The following is a 16,480-nucleotide window of genomic DNA, read 5'->3' on the forward strand; positions in this document are numbered from 1 at the left end:
TTATGATTCTGCAAATTGAACTACAAGCCTTTGCACAGGCTATAATACAAATGTATGAGAAAATTCAAAGAGCGTGTTGACATTTGAACTCATTGGTCCTGAAGTGGTTATAGTTATCTGGGTAAAAAACGGTTGTTAAAATGTGAATTCCTCTTTTTTCAGTACTCCCCTAGCATGACAATGAGTGTGTGATCCGTTAACAAGTCTCGTCCTGAAGACCACAGTGAGTTGGCCCTCTTCAGAGAGCTACTACAGAAGAAAATTATTCATCCCAGTGTACAGTCTTAACAAAAGGATCTCAGACACAATCAGACCCACCTTTTTTTTTCCTACCATCTCCCCTGTTTTTTCAAGAAAGTGGGTCCCAAACATGATTGAGACAACTGAGTGGCATAACAGAACTGCCCATGATGGAACTGCAATTATCTGTGTATGTACATGCATGGGTAAATGTATATGTATGTGTGTGTGGCACAGAAATACACACATACATATATAGCCCTGCAGGACACTGTAAAATATTATCACATGACATCTTAAGTAGAAATGAAATGTAGGGACTTATATTCCATCTTTTTTTTTCACGTTTACATTCTAATTGTTAAAATTTGCTTGCCCTCTCCCCTCCTGAACTGTTTTACGTTGCATATATCATTGCTTTATAAGTTATTTTTTAAGGTGAACTCATTTGATAAATTCTGATTTTGTAAATGTCTGCCATTATGGATAGGAATAAAATTGCTTATAAGAGCTTTCATTAACTTGTGTTTGATACCAGTTACATACCCTGTGAATCACAAATTGTGTTGTCTCAAGAAATAGAAGAAAGCTCATCTTAATTTTTTGGAGAAATTTAATAATTTTCACCTAGTTTGGTGATTTTTTTTAATACTTTGCCTTTAAAAAAAAAAAAAAAAAAAAAAAAAAAGAAGCATGGAAGGTTATTTTTCTTCTTTAATTGAAGCCTAATATCTGCAATATCTATTTTGAAATGGAAGCCTGAATTTGATACAAGCTTCTCAGTATATATAGAGTACTATGAGGTTACTATATGTGAGCTCCAATTGCTATAGAATCTAGCAATAAAGTGTCAGGGCTTATTCTGCCTTTGGGAATGGATTTTCTATTTAGCACGATCCTCCATAGGGGTGGTAACTAGTGGAAAAACAGTAGAGTCCTTATTAACAAAACCCGTTCTAACAATTTATGTTTACGTTTCCCCTTTTCAGTGATTCTCAACTGAATTGTAATAATCCATGGTCTTGATGACATAATCTCCCAAGCCCATTGAGAAATCAGATCACTCTGGTACATGAATTCACCCCCCAAACCTTTCAGTAAGCAGCCATTTTTGTGAAACAAAATGAGGGAGTAAATTTTTTATGACGATTATGTCTTGTGAGGGTTTTACCTGTTGCCATGAATAGAAGAGGAACAAAGGTCTGGGGCGTTTTATAAAGTCAGCATATTAGATGTGAAATCTGGGAACAGAATGGAGTAAAGGTGTGTGGTCTTTAAGGAAGAACATTTGGAAATAATCCCATGTCTCTTTAGGCAAAACTCTAAAACCAAGACTGTAGTAAATTTAGTTCCTAGTGACCTCCAGATCTCCCAAGAAAATGACAGTTTTCAATTGAGTAGAGGTCAAAACATTGATGATCAGCAATGTGAACACAAAGTGGCTGCAAGAAAATTTTTGCCACAGACAAAAACCAAAGTCTACTTGGACTTTGCAGATGGAAGAGCCACTTAATAGGAGGAGCACTTCTGGACAGACAGTGTCCATGCAGTCTTGTAAGGGGATATTTTTTCATAAATTTGTGCTGAAGAATTGTATGTAGTATGCTCATTGTGATGGTAGATGCACATAAGGAGTAACAGAATCTCATAACTCATTTTTATTTTTATATATGTTATATATATGTGAAAAAAAAAACATATGCATATTTTATTCTCTTGTTAGGGCTGTTAAGGATAAAGCTCTTAGAGGCTTAAAATTATGTTAAAAGTTTTGGTAGTGTTATTTTTTAGTACTTTATTTTGATTAGCTGTAATGTTGAACTAGATTCTCATTATATAGTTTCTTGGACTTTATTTCCAGTGATTATGAAGGTTGAATTACTTTGCTTCTCTTTAGAAAATATTTTGTTGCTGTCTAAAGAGATGGCAGGAGCCCTTATAATTTGCATTTAAAAACAAAAACAAACAAACAAAAAAAACCCACAACATAAAGCAAGATCTAATTTCCTGAGATATGTCACAGTTGTCACTAGTAAGTTTCCCTGGTTATGTCCACAGTGCAGCCCAGCTTCTCCCAGAAATAGCGCTAAGTACAGGCATCCTTGCAGCTTGTCATCTGTATTATCCTTGTTGGTAGCCTTCCAAGAACAATTCTAGGACTCTTTTCTGCACAGTATCAGGCACGTGATGTCATTGCTGCTGGACTAAGGTAGATGAATATATCTGGACATCACGTGCCAAAGCCCTTTCATGCAGCAGGTAAGTGTGCCCTTGAGTGAGCCTGTGACCTGAGTCCACCTGGGGTCTGCTGAGTGCCTTGGAGGGAGCCCCTGCAAAGCATCACCGAGATTATAAGACAGTGCATGTTAGCACCAGAGCTTTTTGCTCTAGCAAAATTCAACAGAGCTGTGGCTTTGTATTAATCAAAATTCCTTTTTTAATTTTTCCTCCTTAATTTGGTGTTATCTTCAACAGTTTAACTTATTGGCACCTGTTAAGGATAAACGTCTGACCATTAAATTAAATCTATGCATAAAGCAGTACACTTTAAAAAGAACTGCCAACACATATTGAATATTATTATCAAAATATGTTGGCCTAATGTGTATACATGAGCATAACATCCTTTCAGACATATCTTTTCTTCTGTATTCTTTTGAAACTCCCTTCTATGCAGTTTTTCTTATTGCCAGCAAATTTGTTTCCCCTTTACATTTCATTTGTCAGACATTTATATTAAATTAAACATTGTTGCATCAATCCTGCAGCATGAGTGTCAGCACATACACTGCTGGTTTCGAAAGGAACAGAACTGGGCTGTGCTTCTTATAACGTGTAACTCTGCCCTGGTACTTCAAGTTACTAGGTATGTCAGCACTTTCCATAACTATACAGCCCCACAGATAGGTGAGACAGAAGATGTGCAAGCTTGCAGAATTGTAGATTTGGGATGTTTGATTGAATAATCAGTGAACATCTTGTTTTTAGAATTTTAATCAGATATAAAGTAGCCTAATCATCTTGCTTTTTGTAAGGAATGCTTGCCTTCTGTGCTTACATACATGAGTGAAGTTGTAAATAACTCATTGCTAAGATCAGGTGATTACAGCCATTCTGGAACTGAACCTTTAGAAAACAACAGGACATGCTAAATGCTCGACTTACAAATTACAAGTATCCCATTATTTTTTAAATTTGCATGGAGATTTTTGCTTGGTCATTTGTTTTCTTTCTTTTGCTTATTATCCTTGTAGGATTTTCATCATATAAAGGAGTATTGATATGGAAAGAAAGATTGTTTCCAAGTACTGACTGAATACACCCATTTATGTTTCTAATGCACTAAATATCAGTGTGTAATGTAACTGATCTTACAGTTTTTATCTGTCCTTATGCAACAGCATTGTTGATTATGTCAGAACTTGTCCAGCTCTGGGAAAAATACTATTCTCTGTGATGCCAGGTAGTTTTTCCACACTGTGTTTTTAGACAGATTTCTTGCTTTCAAATAGAAACGAATAGATAATGATTTAGCAGATGAATCTTCCAGGCAAGGTTAAAGTAAGGCTTTTTGGGGGATCTGGACTCGATGATCTCTAGAGATACATTCTAACCTGTACAATTCTGTGATTTTTAAGAAAAGAGATGAAATCTTAAAAGTGTAGAAATATGGGAATAATTTATTGCAATTGCAGAAACTGGAGTCTCATACCATCAGAACTCTGGCAAAAATTCTGGCCTTGCAGAATTCAGCTGGAGTTGGGATTCATTTCTGGATTTCACAGTGAAATCAGTACTTTACCTTCTGCATAAACCCATGAGTAGGAGCATCCATACACAGATTTTATCTCCATATCTGAGTCTTGCATAGACAAGAATGGGGTTTAAGGCAAGGAAGAAGCGGTATGAATCACTAGTAAAACATGTAGCCTGATGTAAACAAGTATCTTGTATTTGCATGCATGGGTTGCATTATTTTCTTAATTGCCTGAGCACAAGAAAGAACTGCAATTGCACTTGATGTTCTGGGAGTTGGTACATGCAAAAGACAGCAGTAATGGCAAGACAGGTCTATAGGCTGCCCAAATGTATCCTAGTTTGCCTTGGAATGATTTGGCATCTGAATGACAGGCGAGTCCCCCAGGAGTCTCCAGAAGCCAGCCCACTCATGTGTCATGTCCTCAAGGAGAGTACTGACTGCCAGAATAACCAGCTCACTCCTCACTTGATGCTGCAGAGCACAGTGCCCCATGTCTCATTTCATGTACTCTGGAGGCATTCAACCCTTGCTCTCCCTGTAAAACATGAGGATAGAAATATAGGCTAATCATTTATCTTAAATAATTGAAAATAGGAAGAAGGGAGTAGAGCCTTGCCTCTGGAGAGGAGTTCAGAATCATTGCATTGGGGCAGCTTCATGAACTGGCCAAAAGTCATTTCAATTTTGCCCTATTCTGTGGTTAGCAAATGAAAAACTGCATTTCAAGAGGATTCAGAATTAGATGGGCAGTGTAATGAGAGACCAGCTGTTACAGTATTCAATGTTGAACATTTTACTTTACTAGTTAAAATGAATTTTCAGTTGACAAATGTATTTCAGTGATTTCTACTTCTCAGAACAGTTAATTATTTTTAGGTGTTTTCTCTTCTTCTTAGGCATCGCTGATCCAGTGTTGTTGTTGATAAATATGGACTGAATCTCCAGAATTTGACTATATATTTTTGCATTTGCAGAACATAAAAGAGGGTTGAAAGATATTGAAAACAAAACAAACAGTCAAAAAAAAACTGGTAATTTTTTTTTTAATTTATTTCACAGTAAGTGAGGATAGAACCACAGCTTCTGTCCTAAATGTTCTTGGGTATGGTTAGGCCTTCAGGAAGAGAATCCTAGCAAAGCTCATCTGTTAAATTAACCCTCCTCCAAAACTGTTTCAGCAGTGACAGCTCATTTTTCTTTAAACTGATCACACTAAGGATCTAATTCAGGATGTAATGACAACAACATCTATAAAAATTGAGTACACTCAAATGTAAATGACTTAGGTTTAAATTTCAGTGTGTGCAGCTCCCTCTGCTTTCCAGACATTATTGGCTCCGTTCTATAAGCTCCTGTTTGTGCCAGTTGTCCTGCTGAAACTTTGATGAAACCACTCAGATATAGTGTCATTTTTCTTGTAGGATTTCACCCTGACCTTGGTAAAATGTAGAATTTATCTGAGGTGTGACATTATTTTGCAGACCTATATATGGAGAAAAATACGAAGAGTCTACTAAAATTACCAAAATGTTGCTTCAACATGAAAAACAGAAAAAAATCCTTAGCTAAATTACTCATTTGAGTGCATGCATGCAAGTTGTTTGCCAGCACTGTCATCTTGGAAACAAATTACAGTAACAAATTTAGGGAAGATAAATGGACTGTCTACTCAACAATTGAAATTCTGATCCTGCACATGCACATTTGTTTGAAATAAAGCCTACACAGGCTTAATTTTAAGCAGATTTTACAATACAAATAATATCCTTCAGAAGAGTGAGACTGCTAAAATGCTAAACCCAGGCTGAGCGTGGACAGTCTAGAAGTCTTCCCCAAGCCAACATTTTATCTCATTTTACTGATTTTACTGGTGCATGAACATATTCATGTGCCCATAGTACTGATATGTGGAACAGATATGGCTTTCTTCTGTTTCTTATTTTATTTCTTAGAGCATTGTTCACTACTATATTAAACGTTTTTGTGAACTTGTCCTTTCATTTTGCTTTCAGTCATGCAGCCATAGTTTCCCTCAACATAGCTTACAGCTTTGCAGTTTTAGTCTGAACTTCTCTTTGGTCACTGTTCTTCATCTAAGCCTAAAATATGTAAGAAAGCCTCTCATGTAATGGGAAAACTTGCCATAAAAATGTGTAAGGGTTTTCTTGGGTACATGTTTTCACGTTTAATAAAGAGACAATTTTCAGTTATGATTTGAAATGGTCACTTTCTAGCCACTATTTAATATCTATGTGCAAAAGAATTCAAGAAAACAAATGACATTTTTTTTTCTTCTCTATTTGAATTTAGCATTGTAAATACTCACTGAAATACATGTTTTTGGGAAGCCAGACCAAAACCAAAACATATTGCCTAGCTGCTATGACTAATACAGGCCTTCATGCTGAAATCTCCTTCCATATCCCTAAAAGCAAGTTGCCTCACATCTGATGCACATGGCTCAGCAGGCCTGTGTGGGGCCTGGCTGTGGAGGACTGGGTGGCAAATGACCTTCATATCCAGCCTCACCTCTCCAAGGGAACTGCTGCACTGCGTCTGGCAGCCAGGCCTGTGGGATCCTTGGGATTTGGCAGGGCTGGAGCAAGAGGTCTGGTTTTTCTAAGAGAAAGTTATGGGACGTTGGCACTGGTTTCTGGAATCAGTGCAGAACGTGTTTGGGTTCTTGTTTGTTTGGGTTTTTTTTGTTTGTTTGTTTGTTTGTTACTTTTTATTTTTTGATAGACACATTTCCCCAGTACCTTGGGTGTGCTAGCAACTAGACATACTGTTTGGCAGTCTGGTTTGCTTCAGAAATACGTACAGCTCTTCAGGATTGGAGGGAGTTATAACAACACCCATGGCCAAACCTATGTTTGTCCACATAGAGTGAACAGTTTGGTGTGAACAGTTAGTACAGAACTTTGCTCCTTACACAAGGAGCCAATTCATCCTCTGGATGAACTGGAGATTTGTAGGCTTTATTTCAGTTGTTTTTCTTCCCTTTCATTTGGATTTTTCCATTAAACAACTCAGCCAGATGTTTACACAAAAACAAGAACAATTTGCCCAATAAACATACAGAAAGTTACTCACATCCATAACGAGAGTCCCACTATAGAACATTTATTTCATTACAGATGTTGTGGCTGTGCAAGATCCCAAGAGCTGTTGTTAAGTGTTCAGCATTAGGAAAGTTAGCTTCTCACAGGCTTGATTATGCATTAGACAAGATTACTTCCAGCAATGACATAAAATAGCCTGAGACAGAAGTTGATATTTGCTGTGCAGAATAGAGGAAAAATAAAATCCAAACAGAGCCTACATGATTGAAGTAGGAAATGATTACTAAAGCTGTAATTTCTAGGAGAATTTGAAAAGTACATTAGCTGGCAATAAGCTTTCATTTACAGTGACATTAAAAGTTAAGGAAAAGAATAAAAATTCCTGAATGAAATAAGATGAGGGAGGAGAGACATGAGGACAGTGTGAGCTGGAACTTTCTGCTGAGAATCAAGTAACTTTTTCTTGGGGGAGGAGACAAAAGGAAGGCATCCAAGGAACCCTTCTTGCCCTGCAGTGGCTGTCTGAGAAGTGTGTATCAGCATGCCCTATATGCTTAATGACCAATTGTGAAGCCTTTTTTTTTTTTTTTTTTTTTTCCTATGGCAAGTATCCCCTTCCAAGAATGTTGTAGTGCATCTATTTTGTGCATGTTTTCTTAAACAAAAAAACATCAAAGCGGCTTTTTATGCCAGATTTTTATTGCCATACATGCAGCTGGAAAACACTTATTTCTGGCAGGGAGAGGAGGAAGATTTAATTGCATATTTGTGGTATTACTTAAAGCATTGGTAAACTGTTGTCAACTTGGTTCACATTGCACACATATTCTATGTAGCCAACTGTTGGCATTATTACCTCAGCAGCCCTTAGTCTGTAAACTCCTACAGGTTCTGTGCAAGAAACCTTGTCTCTATTGCTTAATACTATAAATTCCTGCCCTGAAGCAAGAGGTGGCTTTGATTGTGCAGCCGTGTGTACTGTGTACTACAATAGTACCTGTTCTGTCATCAAAACTTGCTGTTCACGTCTAGGTAAACCTTTGTTAAGCACGCTTAGTGATTTCAGGACTTATTTCAGACAGCAGGATACATAAGCTGCTAGCAGGAATATTAAATCAAACATAACCTAAGCAAATCTGGCCCAATTTGCAGCCTGGATGAGGGCCTGGGGCCAAGCACGATTGGACAGCCAGCATCTTGCAATGCCATGCTGGCTGTGTTCAAGCTGCAGCTGGGAATCAGACCCTGTGGGCAACACACAACAGGTTCTCCCCTGGTGTATCAAAGCCTCTGCGATGGTGCCAGGACAGAAATCCAGAACTGTCAGTTGCAGTCAGGGAACATTCTGTGTGCTGTGTGTCCTTGTCACCAGCTATCACTGGCAATGCAACCTGAGAAAGTTGAAGGGGATTCCTAGTCATTTATTTTTTAGTTTAAGTGACTAGGCTGACCTTTTGAATAAAGGCAGTATTTGTTAGTGACTTTGCACCTTCACCCATTCATGTAAAACTCTTGAGTACTGAAAAAAATGTTCCTCACACCTCCACGACCATCTGTAGATGTCCTTATATTTCTAAGGCCGGAAAGGTAAAAAAATAGAGAACAGGGCATAATCCCAGTTAAAGAGAAGTGCTTGCTGGCTGCTTATAAACAACTAGGCAGGTGTGTTTTCGACAGATTGACTTTCAGTATCACAAGTGAAACTAACACTGAAACTCTAGTCTTTAGAAACAAGGAGAACCTCAGAAATTTTCCAAGTCATCCGGAATTAAATTTGTCAATCTAAATATTAATATAGAAAATCCATACAGAGCAGGATGGCCCGCCTCTGACCTTAATTAATACTGATTTTGTGTCAGGTTTCACAGATTTTGTATATTTCAGTGCAGCTGTATTTCTCCTCAGTAAGTGCTTGGCTTTTATTATTGACAGGTACAGCAAAGAGCTAATCCATGGCATACCAAAAGAGTTCAGAAGTATGGCAATACAAAATTCCCTCCACATCATAAATATGCAGATGTGTGCATGTTGCATTAGGGCAAGTAAAAACTCCAGCTGCAAACTCCTCCAGAATTTGCGTGTGATTTTTGAAGGCAGTCTCTTGGACCATTTCAAAAAGGCAGCAGGCTGCACCAGTGAGAGGTCCAACAAGCTGCTTGATGGTGTACCTTTCCAAATGGTTTAAGGTTTTGCTTTGGGGGATCATACCTAGTCCAGTGGCAGCCCTTAGAAGCAGTTATACCACACATGCATCTTAATTTGAAGCTTATTGAATATGTCAGAAAACGGACATGCACCTGAAGGCCTCCCTTCTTTAAAAGTACTTTTTGAACAAAATGTCCAGCTGTTTTCCACAGCTGTTAAGCTGCTGAGAGGTTTGGTGGAGTTAGTTCTGTTGTACCAAGAAACAACAACCTGTGCCTGTGTGCAGAGAGCCTCCCCACAGGAGGTGTCTCTGGCAGCCAGGCTGGCACATATTTGGGAATCCCTGGTGTACCAAGAAGCCTGAGGACCAAACATGGGAAACAAGGTCATAAATCTCACTTCACTGTTTTATCTTTAGAGCGTTCCTGGCAAGACCAGGGAGCTGCAAAGTGATGGAGTGCATGGTCCCTGACCAAAGGCATATCTGGGTTGGAGCATCAGACAGTGCTCTTGCAGACTGGTGTTTGGTGATGGTAATTTGATAATACCACACCAAATTTGGTTTTGTTCCACACTGGTCTGATTCCACCTACCCTAACTTTAGCCAAAAATTACCAGTCTAAGTTACCACTTTTAAGTCACAGGAAGGACAGAAGCAGAGATGCCTCTGGAAAACTGTATGATGGCATCCATTGCCCTCTCCAGTGATAAATCCTGATTGCTTTTAAGAGCATACAGTTGGGCTTAATACTTAGCTTCACATCCCTGGAATGGGTTAAAATGGGAGAGAATAACACAGCTCCTGAGAATCTGAATCCATGTGGCTTCCAGATGAGTTTTTTAATCCTTCGGTGATTTCTGCTCCGTAGTTTGCTATTGTCTCCTTCTGTACTTCTTCTTTTTTTTTTTTTTTTAAATATATATATATATATATATAAAATATATATATATATATATATAAGCAGGGGTAACTTGAATTAGCTTGTTAAACATTTCTGGAAGGTTTATCTCTGCCCTCCCTAATTTGTTAAATGGGCTCTCTCATTCTTTGTCTGCACTGATTCATTCATTTAAAGCAACATATGAAGAAACCATTGCATAGATGAATCAACACCAGCAATAGCATATGCTGCTTTTAAATTCAGCTGTGAGGTTGTAACTAAGATATTAATGTATATACTTTCTAGGGATGACTAGATTCCTTTCCTAAGAGCTTTCAGGAATGAATCTAGAAGCTCCTAATTTAGGATTGTGAAAATTCAGGTAGTAATGGCAGTATATGGGGATTTTTTGTACGCTTTCTGTAAATGTATATAATTTCATATGCTGGTTTGGAGATAAGGAAGGTACCCAGTTTCAGATAGATTCAGATTTTTGCAGACAGCATTACTGTCTGGGTTAGCAAAGCCCATCTAGGTTCCACCTCAGGCTTGCACCATACACCTACCTTAATTCTCACCCAACTTGGTATCTGTCTTTCTTCACTCACCATGGGTACCATGTCAAAACAATCATACCACTTCTTGTTGCAAGCTGAGGAACAGCTGAGGTTTAAAAATATGAATGTTGCAACTTGCGCCTTTTCACCTTCATGAAGTGTCCACATTTGTCTCAGCTGAGCCTCCAAAGAGCGGCTGCCTCCAAAGTTGCCATATAATTTCATCACTCAAACATAGGTGTAATTTATTTTTCATATTTTAATGAGTCTAACAGCAGCGGTATAAGTATGTTTGCTATATTTTCAGAGTTGTGGGTCATTTGGTGTTGAAAATGATAAGCATCTTGTGTAGCTATGAATAGAAAAACTGAGAAATGCTTCTTATGATAACGCTAGTACAATCCCTGCTCTGCTGTTTCATATTTTAAGTGCTGAACTGAACCAAAATATTATCTTTGAGAATTACCCTAGACTCATCCCTCCATGATTTTTTCTTTTCCTGCTTCTGGGTCCGTAGTGAATTCTGGGCCGAAAGTAAAGCAGTGGCAGTGACAAAGGTAACTGTGGTAGCCACTTATGGACAACTTTTCAGATGCATATAGCCATTTTGTCTGTTGCCTGATACTCTTGCATTTCTCTCAGTGGATCACCATATTCTTGAACAACTTGATGGGTTTTGTCAGCCATGGGGGAGATGTGGACAAGATTAGCACCCGGGAAGTGTTGAAATGTAGCAAGTAATGAGCTATCTTCTCCAGCAAGCATTTATTTTTAGTGCTTAACTTTCAATTAATGTTTATATTTTCAGTTATATTTTATCATTCAGTATCTTGAGGTGGTTTGAGCAAAATATATGAATATATATAATTTACAAGAAATATAGGCTTGTATTGTGCCTTTGTAATTCTCTTCAGCTTCAGTATCTATAAGCTACGAGCGGACAAACCTTTGGGGTATTCTTTACTACATAGTAGCTGATGGCTTCATTAATACTGGCTATTTGAGTCTTCTGGGTCTAATGTTTATGTTTTCCCAGGTGAAAACGCCATAGTGTTCTCCACCAGACATAAGCACAATGACATATCACTGCAGTGCATGCTGTCTCTTAGCTTCTCTCTACATGTGCTTGCATGTTGAAAATTTAGAAATGCTGCTGTATAAATTGCTACCTTGTTTACCCAATACAGGTGTTTTCCTGCATCCCTTGTTTGCTTGAAACTTATTAACACGAAAGTTATCATTGGCTTGAAAGGGAGTTGTGGATGCACAAAGGATGCAGGGAGCAACTCCTCAGTAGTTTACAGGCTGCTGTGCATTAATGTCTTCTCAGCAAAGAAATGTAGCATTAGCAGTGACTTCCTAGTGAAAACACTGAGCGTGCTTATCACTTAAGACTTTAGGAAAAAGCGTCAGACTGTGTAATTGTATCTCATCTAAGTTAGACACCTAACCAGTAACATTTGATGAGGCGTGAGCCTCTCATTTAACTATGTTTGATCATGACGTACCAAACAACGCAGAACTGAAAGGTGAACAGCCATGTTTTAGTATCACAGCTACACAAGAAATCACGAGTTTTCACGAGGTTCTGTTCTGATTTTGTTTCCTTATCTCTAAAGCATTTTCACTGTGGAAGTATTTTTCCATCCAGTTACCTGAGGCTTCCTTTCACCAACCAAAACAGTCCGTAGCCTTCTACACTGTGAAAGGCAAGCTCTGTGGAGAAACATGGGCTTTCCGCTTGCCCAGCAAATTTGAAGAAATTTCATCCAAGCCATAAAAGCCTTTTATGTTATTCTGTGTTTGTGTAATCAAAGCAATTAGGGATAGGAACCTCAGTAATGAAGAGGTCTCTCTGTCCTCCGTTTTACTCTCTCTCTCTGTAATTTGTAGGGATTTAAGAGTTATTTTCTCAAGGCTCAGCTGTGTCTCTCTAAACCAGCGCAGTCTACGCATCACGTGAGATTCAACTTAATGGGGATAGCATTTGAACGTTTAAGATTTACTTTTCACATAACAAGGAGTAATGTATGTCCACAGGGACATGGACTCTTGCAAACAAGTCTGATACCAAGGATAAAAAATCAAGATGGTACCAGTACATCAGACTCTGTACTACAGTGGGTTTTTTAGCTTTTGTCATTTGTATTTTATTTTGCAGGAGAGGAGTTGGGGAATCTCAGATCACATGGGGGATTTTAGAAGTATATCACTCAACAATCATTTTATAAAGTCTAACTTCAAAATGCACTATGATTTATTACAAAAATATATTTTCTTCTGTTTGCCGACATGGTTGTTCCACTTTGTGATAAGTTAAACTAAGCAGTTAATTTGTTGCACTGCCTAGCTGCATGAATTCATCCAGTGTACGTATGTACCTGTGCAGCATTACTTTGGGTTTTGTATTTGAATTTGCAGTATTGATTATTATTTTTGTATTTTACTTTGCCTCTGTTATTGGAATTGTAGTAAACATAATTTATACATATGATTTTACAACTGTTTTGCAACTGAAAAGTCTTCTTTAAATTGTAAAGTTTTATTGATGGATACTCATTAAAATGGTATAAGAATTATATTAACAATTGTTTTGTGTTTTGATGCTCTCTGTACATAAATATATGTCTATTTATCTGTTTAATGGTGCTTGTGTCTTGCAATTTTGGATACATTTTAGAATAAAGTTTCATTTTACAAGAAGTAGTTGTATTTTCAAAAGCTGTGTCAAAGAAACACCACTTTTCTCTAGGAGTGACTAGGGTTATGGGAGAAACATATGACTCTCCAAAACATGTGTAACTTCAGGCAAAGGTGTCTTTGTTTCAAGAAAATGGAAGCACAAAACCTACAAAGATGCACAGCTGTATATTTCAGTCAATTTACTGCAGTAACTGATGTCTGTATTTAAAAGATTACCCAAGAGTCAGGAGGCATGTCATAACCCTCCTGATTCCATTGGTAAGAAGAGATCTGTGAACATGCTAATGATGTCACCATACGCATGAGGCTGTAGTTTTCCAAAGAACTCTGCAGCTCTCTGGTCTTGCATAAATCTGTTTAAACACTAACAGAATTTTGGTAGGCACCTAAAAACCAGTTCTAGATTATAGGCTTCTGTGAAATTTTGGTAATAAATCAGACTTCCTTTGTCCTACAGCATTCACAGAATAAGGTCTCACTTGGCTGAGGGTCAGATCTAGAGCAGCTACATTAGTTGAACTGTCTGCTGCTGTACGATTGAATAATACTTCTTGCTAGCTCTAATGGCTTTATTTTACAGAAGATTTATTCACATGTAATATCAAGTTCATCTTTTATTAATAAAATGCCTTATCTCTCCTGGTACAGTTCCCTTACAGTGTCCTGTTGATCACAGCACCCAGAAGATGTGCTACTGTGCCACACAAAGCCTTTAACACTGCATTGCTTCCATTATAAATACATGTTATTAGGATGGAATAATCTCATATCCATTGTTAGATTTTTTTTTTTTTTTCTCCTTTTAAAACTATTTTAAAAAAATACTGCACCTCTTTCTTTGGTTGTTTTTACTGTTTCAGTTCAGGCCTCAAGCCATAAAGTGAGAATCATTTATCAACAAACACTTTAAAACTGTATTAGCAAATAACTTCTGAAGGAAAGCCATTGTCTTAGGTTGTTAACCAAACCTTTGGAGCTAAGCTCACTCTAATTCACCACCAGTTCTTATTTCAGAAGACTACTTTCACTGAAGACTAGCTCAGCAATCTATGGGTTTGGATGTAAGGCATCTTCCATCTGCCCATGACCATTTGTTCCCTTTGCCACAAATGGGCATCAGTAAAGAACTTCTTCACTGTGGGGTTGAGAGAGCTGTGGAACAGGCTGCCAAGAGAGGTTGAGGAGTCTCCTTCTCTGGAGATAGTCAGGGCACATCTGGTCGTCTGCCTCTGTGACCTGCTGTACAGGGAACGTGCTTTAGCAGAGGTTTGAACTCCCATCTCCAGAGGTCCCATCCAAACCCTACAGTTCTGTAATTCTGTGAAAGAGAAATAGGCCCCTTTACACATGCCTCCCAGAGGCTGCCTTCACCTGCTAGGTGAAGTCCTGCCAGCTGCTTCTAGCAGTGCTGGTACTGCTGCTGTGCTGCATAGGGCAATTTTCTGCTGGGAAACTGCGAATGTCTGCCGCAGATCTCTGAACTTGGGCTGGTAACTTCATTTCTGAATCCTTTCATCTGTGAAGGAGAATGATACTGATCTGTCAGGTGTTTTCTGAGGCCAAATTCACTGACAACTGTGAAAAAGGTATTCTGATGTGCAAGAAGCTAAAGGAGTACCAGGGGCTGCAACGAAAGGAACTGCTGAAGCTGGAAGATGGACATGACAGACATTTGAGTTAGTTCAGCCGATGGCGAGAGGAGAGGTAGAGAGATACAGGAGGGCGGGAGGAAGACCGCTTACCAAAGGTAAGGCTGGTCTGGCAAAAGGATGCTGCGTCGAAGCTGTGAGGCCGTCACCTCACTCCCCGTGGCTGCCAAGTGGAGAAAGCAGCAGCAGCCATTTGTGGCACTCATTCGGCTGCTGGGTGCCCACCCTGCTCCTGTGGCAGCTCCTACTTCCGTCCGTCACACGACACCTTCCGTACAAGTCACGCGTTACCTGCAGCTCCGAAGTGCCCTTCCCAAGCACCAGCTTCTCTTACAACAGAAATGAGAGAAATTGCCATTTCTGTTTCTCTAAGACTGCTGCGCAGCTAGGGGAGGTCTGCTGACCACTCGCCCAAGCACGCACTCCACGCGGCAGTTTTCGGCTTCCCCTTTACCTGCCTGAGAACTACCAGCCCTACAGCTCTCACCTCACAGCGGACGGCAGATAGGAGCACCGCGCACCTGCCCACAGCCCGCCCCGCCAAGAGAGGGCGATTCCCTCTCAGACACGGGCGCTGGGGCGGGACGGGTCCGCCCAGACCGGCAGGGAACGCGGAGGCCGCGGCGGGCCGGCCTCGGCGGACGCTGCCCCGGACAGCGGCATGGAGCGGAGCGGGGCGGCGGGCGGATGGGTGCCCATGTGCCAGAGCGTCCTGCCGGCCCACGCCAACCACCGCGGGGAGCTGAGCGCCGGGCAGCTCCTCAAGTGGATGGACGCCACCGCTTGCCTGGCAGGTAGAGGAGCCGGGCAGCGCGGCGGGGCGAATGGGAGAGGCGACCCGGCACTGTTTGATGCCCGGAGCACCTCGCACGCACCGAGCCCGGCGGGCGTGGGCGGCTTTCTGCCTCCAAGGGGCTGCGCGAGGCCCGGGGGTTCGCGCTTCGAGGGGCTGGTGGGTCCGAGAGGGAGCTGCGGGGGTGGGGAGAGCACAGAAAAAGAGGGCAGTGGAGGGAAAGTCAGGGATGGGACAGTGAGAAGTACTGGAGGAAGGGAAAGAGAACCCCTGACTTACGGGTAAAAAAAAAGCCACCCACTTCAGAAACTTTTATCACCTCTCTCATGGCTTCTGGAGGTGACGATCTGCCGACAGCCTCTACACTCGTGCACACGAAGCCTCGTGGAGAGCAGCACGATGTGGGGAGTGTGCTCCCATGGCATCGCTGTGCGGGGCTGAGTGCTGGCTGTGCCGGCGTGCACCGTGCTGGAGCTTTGCAGCTGTATGTACAGGCTGGACCAGGCTCTGCACACTGATGTAGCTGTAGGTATCCCTGTTCCTTGCAGGGGAGGTGGACCAGGTGACCCTTAAAGGCCCGTTCCCACTCAAACGACTGTATGATTCTATAACCCTTCAGATGGAGAAAGCAGTGGGATGCAGGAGCAGCAGCCAGCACACTTCTCAGGGCCGCTGCAGGTTTGCTGAGAG

At 40.4% G+C, this 16,480-nt stretch overlaps 2 protein-coding genes across 7 annotated transcripts in view; both read left to right on the forward strand.

Annotated features, from left to right (window-relative positions):
• SSBP2 (single stranded DNA binding protein 2) overlaps positions 1-10,083 on the forward strand; it is a 169,539-nt gene extending 159,456 nt beyond the window's left edge. For both annotated transcript variants that reach the window (XM_031603398.2, XM_090130608.1), the window contains one exon: positions 163-10,083. In XM_031603398.2, coding sequence (XP_031459258.1) covers positions 163-192 — 30 coding nt within the window. In that variant the 3' untranslated portion in view covers positions 193-10,083. The remainder of the gene's footprint in view (positions 1-162) is intronic.
• Positions 10,084-10,172: 89 nt separating this feature from the next.
• The window catches only part of ACOT12 (acyl-CoA thioesterase 12), a 41,584-nt gene continuing 35,276 nt past the window's right edge, over positions 10,173-16,480 (forward strand). For 2 of the 5 annotated variants that reach the window (XM_031603395.2, XM_031603396.2), the window contains exon 1: positions 10,173-15,791. In XM_031603395.2, coding sequence (XP_031459255.1) covers positions 15,659-15,791 — 133 coding nt within the window. In that variant the 5' untranslated portion in view covers positions 10,173-15,658. The remainder of the gene's footprint in view (positions 15,792-16,480) is intronic. The other 3 variants (XM_090131158.1, XM_090131160.1, XM_090131159.1) reach the window with 2 other exon arrangements.

This window comes from Phasianus colchicus, chromosome Z, assembly GCF_987193195.1.
Source record: "Phasianus colchicus chromosome Z, bPhaCol1.hap1.1, whole genome shotgun sequence".
In the NCBI taxonomy this organism is placed as follows: Eukaryota; Metazoa; Chordata; class Aves; order Galliformes; family Phasianidae; genus Phasianus; species Phasianus colchicus.